This window comes from Eleutherodactylus coqui, chromosome 7 (assembly GCF_035609145.1).
Source record: "Eleutherodactylus coqui strain aEleCoq1 chromosome 7, aEleCoq1.hap1, whole genome shotgun sequence".
Taxonomy (NCBI): domain Eukaryota; kingdom Metazoa; phylum Chordata; class Amphibia; order Anura; family Eleutherodactylidae; genus Eleutherodactylus; species Eleutherodactylus coqui.
Window position 1 is genome coordinate 22843855 of NC_089843.1, and position 13322 is coordinate 22857176.

The window sequence follows — 13322 nt, forward strand, 5'->3', positions numbered from 1 at the left end:
AATGAAAATCAGGAGGCTCATTTGTAGTCTTCATGAATTAAATTTGACAGATGCATGGTGCCTCCTGAACCCTTCTACAAAAGATTATACCTTTTTCTCAAAAGTACACCAATCCCATCAGAGACTGGACTATATATTCCTTTCCTTGGAGCTCCTTACACACCTTGAGAGAGCTAAAATTGATGTAACTACAATTTCAGATCATGCTCCTGTCCATGTGGACCTCCGCCCTCCCCAACCTAAACCCAAAGAATGGAGATGGAGGCTCAATGCATGCTTGCTTGACTCCCCGGAGGAAAGGGAATGTCTTTCAACCCTCTTAGAGGAATACTTCTCCATCCATACAAATGGGGACGCGGAGGTTCCCGTGGTCTGGGAAGCCCACAAGGCTTTCATGCAAGGATTACTGATAGCCCTGGGCACTAAGACAAAAAAACTCCTCCAAAAAGACATAGACGACAGACTGAGCAAAATTGCAAAATTGGAACAGATAACGAAACTGTCCCAATCAAAATTAGCCTTAGAAGAATTGGAGGACCTAAGAAGAGATCTTAAACAACGCTTAGATTCCCGCTACAACAAAAAAACATCTATACCTTAAGCATGTAGTTTATGCACAGGGCAATAGAGGTAGTAAATTTATGTCTGCCCTGATCAAAAAAGCACGAGCCAAAAACCACATTCATTCCATTAAAATTTTTTAACGGATCCCACGTAACCTCCTCGGAAGAGATCGCAAAAGCCTTCCATCAATTCTATTCTAAACTTTATAATATAAGACAACAAAACCCCCTCTCCTCGGAAGAAGAAAAGGAAATAGAAAGAATGACTGACTCCTTTCTGTTTCAAACCCACCTCCCTAAACTTAATAATGAACAGGTGGAATCCCTAATGGTCCCAGTCTCCCGGGAGGAGGTCGACCTCCTCTTAAAATCTTTCCCGCATGGCAAAAGCCCAGGCCCAGATGGCTTAAACTTATTGTACTACAACTCCTTTAAGCAAACCCTAGTGCCCAGAATCACAGAACTATTTAACGCCCTCCTGCAAGGTGCCCCCTTCCCCAAACAGTCCCTCGAAGCTCACATAACCTTACTGCATAAAGACAATAAAAACCCGGAATTATGTGGCAGTTATCGCCCAATTTCTCTTCTAAACTTTGATTTAAAATTATGGGCCAAACTCCTAGCCAAAAGATTAGAAGGCTTCCTGCCATCTCTGATCAACGAAGAACAGACGGGGTTTGTGAAGGGGAGGGAGGGCAGAGACAACAGCAGAAGAATCCTCCATACGATACGGTACACCCACAAATTCAAAATACCCTTACTCCTGGTAGGAACAGACGCCGAAAAGGCTTTTGACCGGGTAGACTGGGGATACATGAAGAAAACTTTACTTCATTTTAATATTCCTTAGGCTTTCGTCTCTGCCATCCTCTCCCTATGCTCATCTCCAAATGCTAGGCTCAAAATCAATGAGATTCTCTCCCCAGCCTTTGACATTAAAAATGGCACCCGCCAGGGCTGCCCCCTATCTCCATCCCTATTCGTACTAGCATTAGAGCCCTTTCTCCAGACGATCAGACAAGATCCGGAAATCCAAGGCCTTGAATGGGAGAAACATTCACTCTCTTCAGCTGCTTTTGCAGATGACATAGTATTTCTAATAACAAACCCTGAGAGAGGCCTGACCAAACTAGAAACTGCACTTAATAACTTTGGGTTGTTTTCTAACTTTAAAATCAACTTTTCAAAATCCACTGTTCTAAATGTCTCAATTCTAGAAACTCGCTGCAAAGTCATTAAGAAAAACTCCCCTTTCAACTGGGCCGAGAAATTAATGGATTTCTTAGGAATTAAGCTAACCAAAAAAATAGAGGATCTCTACCAAGCCAATTCCCCCCCCCCCCCCCATCGGCCAAATTAAAAATCTCCTACGAAACTACCATATTCCTTTTATATTGTGGTTTGGGAGGAAAAATATCCTAAAGACCTAGATTCTCCCTATAATTTTATACAAAATCAGAATGCGTCGAATCCACCTCCCAAAAAGCTTCTTAAAAACAATACGAACAACCTTCTCTGGGTTTGTGTGGAGGAATAAAAGGCCTAGACTGGCCTACAGCCTTATGATTAAAAGAGGCACAGAAGGCGGCATAGATCTCCCCAATGTGTCTGACTTTTATTGCGCATCCCAATTGGGATACTGGATGGACCTGATACTCCCAACCAGAGATAAAATTCTACCCTCTCGAGCAGAGGCCTCAGAGGGGAGATCATTTCTGATCACTTAACAATTTCTTAAAAAAATACACCTCTACTAGGCCTCAAACCCCTCAAGTAGCCATGCTCGATCCTGTCACATCACCTTAGATCAACATTAAGATAGCTGACAACCCCCCTGATTATAGGGAAGACTTTCTATACACACATTGAGTCCATTTTCAAACCTGCGAGTTATAACCCAACAGTATATCTACCCCACAGCACCCCATTCGCCCCACTACCCTTTCCCCTTCTGTCTGTCCTATCCCCCCTCTACCCCTCCCCCTGACTACCCAATTATTACTTTATATTCTTTCAGTCAATGTTAATTAGACAGTCACTCTAATCCTGCCGCCGCTGACTATCAAAAGGAAACAAGACCTTATCATTCTGCCTACCGCAGAACCAGAAGATGAGCCTTATCAACAGACAATGGAAGAAGACTCGATATCAGTATACGATTAGAAGCCTCCTACCTCCCGACCTCTCCCTCTCATGGTCTTATTTTACTGTGATGCAGATATTTGTTAAAGAATTCTTTATGACTGTCTATGTCCTACCTGTTAATGAATAACAAAAATGTCAATAAAACTTGATTTTCAAAAAAAAAAGACTTCTTACATTCATTGCCATACAATTTATATGGTTGTTGTTATTCTTTAACTTCATTGTGCTACTAATGGCACCATTGGCTCTTCTGCCAGTTCTAACTGTTCTAACCCCACCCCCTGCTCGACCCCCATTCCCATTACTTGGTCGCAGGTCGTTATCTACACTGTCTGCCCTCCTGTTTCTTTTATTGCCCCCCCCCCAGTCCCTAGTGGCAGCGTAATCACATAATCATGTACCTGACCCGGCATCATGACCACGTGACTGCTGCTGCACCACATCAAAAGTGCCCACGGACGGTGATGTTTAATCTGGAGTATGCGACTTGTGCTTCGAGTGAGGACCATATTGTGGGCAACAACATGATTGCATCATATGACTCAAGTCACGTGATGTCTCCTGGATGAGTAATACTGCTGTCCCTGGCTACCAGGACACTCAAAGAAGAGAATGGGAGGCGGGCATCACAATATTAAAAGCATTTGTAATAATACAGTTATATTAAATTTGTATTGTAATATGCTTAATGCATGTATGGATGGTTGTAGATAGTTAGGAATAAGACATGTAAGGAAGTTGGTTGCTTTTAGTAGATTTGAATAGATAATGTTAATGCTGGACTGCTGTGTTCTTCATACCCGGCTGTGTTCTTGGAGCGGGATACCAGCTGAAACAATAGTATCAGCTGCATCCCGCTGTGAACTCCTGATAAGGCTGATCCTTCTTTTTCAGCATACTGAAAGAGAACTATCAGCAACTCATTAACAAAAACTGCACGATGTCAGTGTAGTTAGAACCAATGATTTTCGCTCAAAAGATGTCTTTGAGTGATTTTTGAGACAGAAACATTGTGTCTAATCCAGCCTTAAAAAATCTGCACATTTGCCCACCCCCACGGGCTCCTATGGGGACCTTTGAGGTGCAAATGCGCACCAAAATAGTCATGTTTGGTTATTTGTGTGCACAAAATGTATTTGCAAACAACAACCATGAGAATGAGTCCAATGTTATCTATGAGTTCTTTTTGCTGTGTATTGCTCGCACAAAAATTTCCTACATAAATACAAGTTCTGCCCATGTCCCATATGGACAGATCTCACAAGGAAAATGAACCCAATCCTCTGACTCTACTCATTCAATTTTTTTTGCTCAGATCAAGAGTCTCAGTTGCAAAATCGCTGCATGTCCTATTTTCATGTGAATCTCGCTAGACAATGGGACATGTAATGTGTGGCACACACGCGGTGCCCATGTGCTGCATAATGCAATATATGTCTGAGACTCTCGGGCACAACCTTCTGTAGCCATCTAAATACAGCCTAACGGAATGGGTTTTGCATGTGGCGTTTTGGATTACTGAGGACGTCCTACTAACTAACTAACTGAGAACAGTCTGTACAAAATCATCTTAGTTTTCTTCTGTGTTTTGCAGATCAGCTATGGCGCCTCCGACCCCTCATTATCTGATAGACTCCTCTATCCTCATGTTTTCCGAATGGTTCAAAATTACCACATCCACAATATGGCGATCACCGAACTGCTGGAGCACTTTGGCTGGACCTGGGTTGGGATTTTAGTATCGGATGATGAAACTGGAGAGAATGAGATGCTTACACTAACAAAGTACATGAGAGAGCGCGGGATCTGTGCCGCCTTCACCATAAAACTAAGAGAGGAAAATAATAAGATTTTACAAGCTCTAAACAATCCACAAGTCTCCATCATTATAATGTGTGGGACCCTCTCTCTTTTTATGCTTCTTTTATTAGAGGAATATGAATTCATACTTTTAGACAACACCTTCATCCTTTCACCATCCTGGATCACTACTACAGGCAAACCGTTAAATGAAATTTATTCGCTATATACAGGAAGTCTAGCAGTGAAGTTTTCTTTACCTTTTCCAGATCTGGAGGATTTTATAAAAATATACACGAAACATGATGATATGAACCAAAAACATTCTTACTGGAGATTGTTATTTGATATGTACAAGCATGATGATATAGATTCCTTCATATCAGACTATGACATCATTAAAGAACACAACTACACTCGGGACAATGCTGCAGATAATCTGAGGGAAGTCCTCTCATCGGGGGTCGCCTCAAGTTTGTATTCTGCAGTAGAAGTTCTGGCAAAAGCTCTACATGAAATGTTCTTATTTATAAAAGACAAATATAAAGAAAACTCAATAACTGTATTTTTACACTACAGACGGAAGTTACAGCGCTACATACAAATGATGGAGTCCTCACCGGATCCAATGAGACCTTCATATTACTTTAATGAACAGGGGGAAGCCATGCATCCTTATACAATCATAAACTGGTTACATATAGAAGACGCCGTACATGAGGTTGAAGTAGGGAATTTTACTCCGTGGGCCGTCAGTGGTGAAAAGCTTCACATAAATCGGCAGTCTATAACATGGAAACACAGAAAGGAGGTGAGAAGAGTTATATTATGTAGGTGATTATGTAAATCTTGTCCACTCTATAACATCATTATATAGTTTACATCCTCTTATCATACATGTAATTTATCTTTATAGTAGAGGTTCTTTTCTTTTCCTACAGATCCCAGTATCCCGCTGCTCCGACCAATGTTCACCTGGAAGCAGGAAAAAGACAGGAGAAACAATCCATGCCTGCTGCTATGACTGCATCCCGTGTGCAGAAGGGGAGATATCCAATATAACCGGTATATGGTAGTATGAGCAGTAGGTGATGATGAAAATGATGTACTAAAAGGATATATATGAAAGAAAAAATAAGTGAACCCTTTGGAATGACCGTTATTTCAGCAATCATCACCAATAAAATGTGTCAGGTCCATCACAATTATAGAGAAATAGACAAACATAGTCAAACTAAACTAAAAGACAAAGAATTGATACCATTCATATATTTTAATTGAATTAAATAATCATCCAGAATGCATGGAGAAAAAGTTTGAGAAGCTACAAATTTAAAGTAAATCTGTCACCTCCCTACAACACCATAAAGTAAATCCTGGTCCTGTTGGGAAGGTGACGGGGAGCTGGGTGATATATTTTTATACTCACATGCTCCCGGGTTCCTGCTTTGCTCGCCACTGAAGTCATACAGTGACCTGAAATCTCTTTTCAGACTGCCGTGTGCGTGCTCTCGTATAGACATCTATGGGAGAGCACGCGGACAGCAATCTGAAAAGAGTCTGATTTCTGTGCGGCGCATGGACGCCAGTGGCAGGAACCAGGGAGCGTATAGGAACCAGGGTGTGTATAACAATATTTCACCCGGCTCCCTGTCACATCCCCTTACAGCAACTTAACTTACTACATAGTGTTGTAGGGAGGTGACAGGTTCCCTTTAAAAACATATAGATGCTCCTATAGCAGCAGTCACCACGAAACATGTCCCTGAGCCACTAATAACATTTGTACATCACTGAGCTGGAACTTTGGATCATTCTTGTAAATAGATTTAGGTTCATTACTATGCCTGAGATGTCCAGCATGCACAGCGCTCTCCAGGTGATGCCACATTATCTACAAGGGGTTGAAATCATGATTCTGATTTGGCAATTTCCAAACATAAATCTTATTATTTAGCATTCTTCAGCTGTTTTACTTGTGTGCTTTATTTCATGGTCTTGTTACATCACCCAGCTTGAGGTCACTGACAGCGATCCTTACATTCTCCTATAAGATGTTCTGATCTGCCCTAGAATTCATTGTTCCCTTAATGATTACAAGGTGTCCATTCCCTGAGGAGCAGAGCAGCCACAAACCATGATGCTGCCTCCACCAGGCTTTGGATGAGGTTTTCGTGTTGGTTTCTCCCAAACAGTGTTGTACATTTTTGCTCAAAAGTTTCACTTTTATCTCTTGTGCAAATAACATTTTTCTAGAAGCATTGTGGAGCATCCAGGTGTCTCGGACAAAGTGGAGATGGACTGCAATGTTCTTTTGGACTGCAGTGGCTTCCTTTGTGGTATCCTTCCATGAACACCATTGTTCCTCTGTCTGTCTCTAACACATGGCACATAAACAGAGGTTACTGAAGCTTGCAGATCCTCCTGTAGGTATTCATAATCTTTATTAATATAGCACCAGCATATTTCACAGCACATTACAAGTTGTTTCTCAGCTTCTTCAGGTGTTGCCTGATGTGCTCAAAGAGTGAAATAACAGCAATTTTGACTTTTATTTTTCTTTTCAAATATTTTTTATTAGCATTTTTTGTAATTACGTACATTGTACAGTCTGCATGTAGAGTTTTGAGAAACATACACAAAGCATGATCTTATTATTTTGACAATTGTTTCGCTGTTAAGTGCATATACAAGAAATAGTTATTGCGTTTTCTATGCATAAACTGTTGAGCCATCCATTTGTGTATCACATTTTTTGCAACAAATAGTAATAGAAATAGAAAACTAATAAAACATTACTTTAACAAATAGCACAGCCAAGGACGCTGCATAGCTCTACATTTCTTTTGGTTTCCATTGGTGTTAGCAATGATTTTTTAATAGGTGTAATGACCGTAATTATGTCAAGTATGTCTTTGATGCTGGGAGGGTGCTTAGATTTCCATTTTCTGTTGATAGATAATTTAGCCACCAATAGGCAGTGACATGTGCATTTTCTATATCTTAGTGGAATTAGATTGCATTCTAGTAGAGATGAGCGAGCACACTCGTCCGAGCTTGATGCTTGTTCGAGTATTAGGGTACTCGAGATGCTCGTTACTGGAGACGAACACCATGCGGTACTTAAGTCAATTGTATTTCCTTACCCGCATGTTTAGCGCCATTTTCTAGCCAATGGACATGCGGGGAAGGCATTACCACTTCCTGCTGTGACGTGCAAGCCCCCCCCCCCCCCCCCCCCCCCCCACACACACAGTAGTGAGTGGCTGGGCCGATCAAGTGACCGCCGAATACTCAAACTCGTCCCGCCCGCGGCTCGCCTCAGACGCATGCTGGCAGAGGTTAGGGATAGTGCTGCTGCTGATATAGGGATAGTGTTAGAGTAGGATCCTGTCGTCAAGAACCTCAAGGGTCCTTCTTAAGGCTACTCTTCATAGTTTGCATTACTGTTGTGGCTGGTTGGGAGCAGTAGTGCACCAATTTTTTTAAGCATCTCGGGTTGTGCAGGCCATTTCAGCTATACTGTTCTGTGTGTGCAGTGCATAAGGCAGAGTGTAGGGACACAGCTACTTATATAGGAAAAAGTTATACAGTTCTCCTGATCCTCTGTACAAGAACCCCAACACTCCTTCTTAGGGCTACATCTCACAGAGTGCATTATAGTTGTGGCTAGCTGGGAGCAGTAGTGCATCATTTTTTGTATTACGCATCTAGGCCTGTTCCCAGCCTTTCAGTAATAGCGTTCTCAGGCTACAGTGCCGTATAACCAGCTCTCACCGTGAAACTGCACTCTAACATTTCCTAGCCTACTGCAAACTAATTCAGTTATACCGTTCTGTGTCTGCAGTGCATTAGACAGAGGTCTCACCGCTAAACAGTACTGTAATATTTCCTGGGCCACTGCAAAGTATTTCAGCTTTGCCGCTGTGCAGAGCAGCTCACAATACCCTTTCCTTGGTGGGGTTTAGATAGCTGCAGTTACCAGCACTATCCACTGCAGGCGGTAAATTACCCCTAGGTATCAGCGCAAGATAGCGGGTTCATTTTTTCAAGTCACAGCATAGAGCCTCCACTATCTACAAGCCTCTGTGTGCAGTGCATTAAGCCACAGTTGTCAGTGCTGCACAGTGGGGTAATTTATTTGGGCCCTGCTCTATTCTTAATCCGCCACGATGAGGAGTAGGGGTAAGGGTCGAGGACGTGGACGTCCGAGTGAGGGTGTGGGCACAGGCCGAATTCAGGGGCGTGGTGAATCACAGCCGGCTGCTTCGGGATTAGGAGAGAGGCAAGTTTCTGGGCTCCCCAGCTTCATATCACAAATTATACGTCCGCGTGGTAGAAGTTTATTACAAACAGAGCAGTGCGAGCAGGTCCTGTCGTGGATGGCAGAAAACACGTCCAGCAATGTATCGACCACCCAGTCTTCTACGCAATCCACTACTCCCTGCCTACGGACTGCAACTCTGAATCCTCTGGCTGCTGCTCCTCCTTCCTCCCAGACTCCTCATGCCATGAAAATGACATATTCTGACCAGGCAGACTCCCAGGAACTGTTCTCAGGTCCCTGCCGTGAGTGGGAAAAAATGGTTCCTCTCTCACCTGAGGAGTTTGTCGTGACCGATTCCCAACCTTTGGAAAGTTCCCGAGGTCCGGGTGATGAGGCTGGGGACTTCCGGCAACTGTCTCAAGAGCTTTTTGTGGATGAGGATGATGAGACACAGTTGTCTGTCAGTGAGGTAGTAGTAAGAGAAGAATATCTGAGGGAGGAGCGCACAGAGGATTTGGAGGAAGAGCAGCTGGACGATGAGGTGACTGACCCCACCTGGTTTGCTAAGTCTACTGAGGACAGGGCTTCAGAGGGGGAGGCAAGTGCAGCAACAGTACAGGTTGGACGAGGCAGTGGAGTGGCCAGGGGTAGAGGCAGGGCCAGAGCGAATAATCCCCCAACTGTTTCCCAAAGCACCCCCTCGTGACAAGCCTCCGTGCAGAGGGCTAGGTGTTCAAAGGTGTGGATGTTTTTTTTAGTGAGAGTGTGGACGACCGATGAACAGTGGTGTGCAACCTGTGTCGCACCAAGATCGGCTAGGGAGCCACCACTACCAGCCTCACCACCACCAGCATGCGCAGGCAAATGATGGCCAAGCATCCCACAAGGTGGGATGAAGGCCATTCACCGCCTTCGGGTCATACCACTGCCTCTCCCCCTGTGCCCTAACCTGCCACGCAGATCCAATCTCCCTCCCAGGACACAGGCACGAGCGCCTCCCACCCTGCACCCAAACCCTTACCTCCACCGTCCTCCACTCCATCCAGCAATGTCTCTCAGCGCAGCGTTCAGCTGTCGCTAACACAAGCGTTGAAGCGAAAGCGCAAATACACCGCCACCCACCAGCATGCACAAGCTTTAAACATGCTGATTGCCAAATGAATCAGCCTGGAGATGCTTCCGTACAGGCTTATGGAAATGGATTTTTTCAAAAACATGAAGGCGGCAGCGGTCCCGCACTACTTGGTACCCAGTCAGAGCCTGGGACAGACCCCGTCCTACCTACACCCAGAATAGCGGATCCTACCTCGGTGCTGGTATCTGCGGCGTTTTATGCCACCTTCTCCAAATCCTCCGCCTCCTCCTCCTCTACCTCTCAATTAAGTAGTGTGAGCAGTCGCCAGCAGTCGGTAGCGCACGGCAGCACAGCGGTGGGCAAGTGTCAGCAAGCCGTGCTAAAACTAATCAGCTTAGGTGACAAGAGGCACATGGCCCCCGAGCTGCTGCAGGGTCTGACAGAGCAGATCGATCTCTGGCTTTCGCAGCTGAGCCTCCAACCGGGCATGGTCATGTGTGACAAAGGCCGTAACCTAGTGGTGGCTCTGCAGCTCGGCAGCCTCACACACGTGCCATGCCTGGCCCACATCTTCAATCTGGTGGTTCAGCGGTTTCTGAAAAACTACCCCCACTTGTCTGACCTGCTCGGCAAGGTGCGCTGCATCTACGCACATTTCCGCAAGCTCACCACAGGCACTGCCACCCTGAGGACCCTGCAACGTCTGTTTCAGCTGCCAGAGCACCAACTGCTGTGCGACGTGCCCATGGTGGCCAGGCTGTATGAGCAGCGTAGAGCAATAGTGGGATACCAGCTGCAACATGGGCAGCGGAGTAGTAGTCAGCGGCGATGCGGCAATCATTAGCGTTACCATCCCGCTGCTTTGCCTGCTGAGAAGTTTGCTGCTAAGCATAAAGTCCGACACTTTGCGGTTGTGGTATCCAAGGAGGCTTTGTGGTTGTAACAGGAGACGGGGGATGACAGTATGTCGCTTGATAGCCAGACCACCCTCATGTCTATATCTCAGCGCATTTTGGAGGAAGAGGAGGGGAGGGGGAGGAGGAGGAGGGAGAGGAAGAGACAGCTGGCCACACTGCAGAGGGTACCCATGTTGTTTGCCTCTCCTCTGTTCAGCGTCTATGAGCTGAAGAGGAAGAGGAGGAGGATCCTGAAAGTCATCTTCCTAGCGAGGACAGCGATGTGTTGCGTACTGGTACCCTGGCACACATGGCTGACTTCATGTTAGGCTGCCTTTCCCGTGACCCAAGCTTTAGATGCATTCTGGCCAACAAGGATAACTGGGTGTACACCCTTCTCGAGTCACTGTATAAGGAGAACCTTTCCACTCTCATTCCTGAAGAGGAAAGGGGTACAAAAGTGATGCAATACCAGAGGGCCCTGGTGGAAAAAGTGATGCTGAAGTTCCAATCTGACAGTGCTAGTAACAGAAGACGCAGTTCAGAGAGCCAAGTAGCAGGAGGGAGCGAGGTTCAGGCAGCATGTCCAGCGCAGGCAGGGGAACACTCTCCAAGGCCTTTGCTAGCTTTATGGCTCCCCAGCAAGACTGTGTCACCACTCCCCAGTCAAGGCTCAGTTGGAGGAAGCACTGTAAAAAGATGGTGAGTGAGTACGTAGCCGATTGTACAACCGTCCTCCGTGATGCCTCTGCTCCATACAACTATTGGGTGTCAAAGCTGCACACGTGGCACGAACTTGCACCGTACACCCTGAAGTGCTGGCCTGCCCTGCCGCTAGTGTCTTGTCAGAGAGGGTGTTTAGTTCAGATGGGGATATCATCACGAATAAGCATACCCGCCTGTCAACTGCCAGTGCAGACATGCTTACACTTATAAAGATGAACAAAGCCTGGATTTTCTTCTCCACAGGCAGAAAGCAGCGGTACCTAATGATTCTTTTCGCTGCAACAGGAGAAAAATGCATCCTCTATCACCACAAAAAAGGGGGAATTAACTTTGTCAATCACTCTCGGATATTATTACTCCTCCTTCTCCTACTCCTCCCCCTAAAACAGCATGTCATCACGCTGACTGCCAATTTTTCTACGTCCCAAAAGGCTATTTAAGATTTTTTACAAATATTTCAACGTTTCAAAAGTATTAATACTTTAACAGACACCATTTTTTTCACAGGACTGCCTCCAGGCTCTGTTACAAATTAAGCAACAGCGAGCTGCATATTTAAAAATGTTTATGGGTTTCACCTGCCCTCGTGGTTGAGCAATTTTTCAGGGGTGCACTTATACTCTTGGTAAGCTATTTTTCTTGCCCTTGCCTATACTGTTATCTAACTAATTTTTCCGGCCTTCGCCTACACTCTTGGTAGCCCAATTTTTTCAGGGGTTCGCCTTTACTCTTGGTACCCTACACTTTTGCTACAGAAATGTTACAGGGGTCTGCCTATACTTTTGCTACAGAAATGTTACTGGGATCTGCCTATGCTCTTGCTACAGAAACTTTGCTGGGGTCCGTCTTTACTCTTGCTACAGAAATGTTACTGGGGTCCGCCTATACTCTTGCTACAGAAACTTTGCTGTGGTCCGTCTTTACTCTTGCTACAGAAATGTTACAGGGGTCTGCCTATACTTTTGCTACAGAATTGTTACTTGGGTTCGCCTATACTCTTGCTACTGAAATGTTACTAGGGTCTGCCAATACTTTTTCTACTGAATGGTTTGAGGGGTTCGTCTATACTCTTGCTACAGAAATGTTACAGGGGCCCGTCTATGCAGTTTCTACTGAATGGTTTGAGGGGTTCGCCTATACTATTACTACAGAAATGTTACTGTGGTCTGCCTAGACTTTTGCTGCAGAAATGTTACTGGGGTCCGCCTATGCTCTTGCTATAGAAATGTTACAGGGGTCTGCCTATACTTTTGCTACAGAAATGTTACTGGGGTCCGCCTATACATTTGCTACAGAAATGTTACAGGGGTTTGTCTATACTCTTGCTACAGAAATATTCCAGGAGTCTGCCTATACTTTTGCTACAGAAATGTTACTGGGGTCCGCCTATACTCTTGCTACAGAAATGTTACAGGGGTCTGCCTATACTCTTGTTATAGAAATCTTACTGGGGTCCGCCTCTGCAGTTTCTACTGAATGGTTTGAGGGGTTTGCCTATACTTTTTCTACAGAAATGTTACTGGGGTCCGACTATACTCTTGCTAAAGAAATGTTACTGGGGTCCGCCTATGCAGTTTCTACTGAATGGTTTGAGGGGTTTGCCTATACTTTTACTACATAAATGTCACTGGGGTCTGCCTATACTTTTGCTACATAAATGTTACTGGGTTCCGCCTATACGCTTGCTGCAGAAATGTTACTGGGGTCTGCCTATACTTTTGCTACAGAAATGTTACAGGGGTTTGCCTTTACTCCTGCTACAGAAGTGCTCCGGGAGTCTGCCTATACTTTTGCTACAGAAATGTTATTGGGGTCCATCTATGCAGTTTCTAGTGAATGGTTTGAGGGGT

The 13322-nt window shown here is 44.9% G+C and overlaps 1 protein-coding gene across 1 annotated transcript in view; it reads left to right on the forward strand.

Moving 5' to 3' along the window:
• Window positions 1-825: 825 nt before the first annotated feature.
• The window catches only part of LOC136573435 (vomeronasal type-2 receptor 26-like), a 102622-nt gene continuing 90125 nt past the window's right edge, over window positions 826-13322 (forward strand). The window contains exons 1-3 of the mRNA XM_066574725.1: window positions 826-1362; window positions 4303-5319; window positions 5450-5573. Coding sequence (XP_066430822.1) covers window positions 826-1362; window positions 4303-5319; window positions 5450-5573 — 1678 coding nt within the window. The remainder of the gene's footprint in view (window positions 1363-4302; window positions 5320-5449; window positions 5574-13322) is intronic.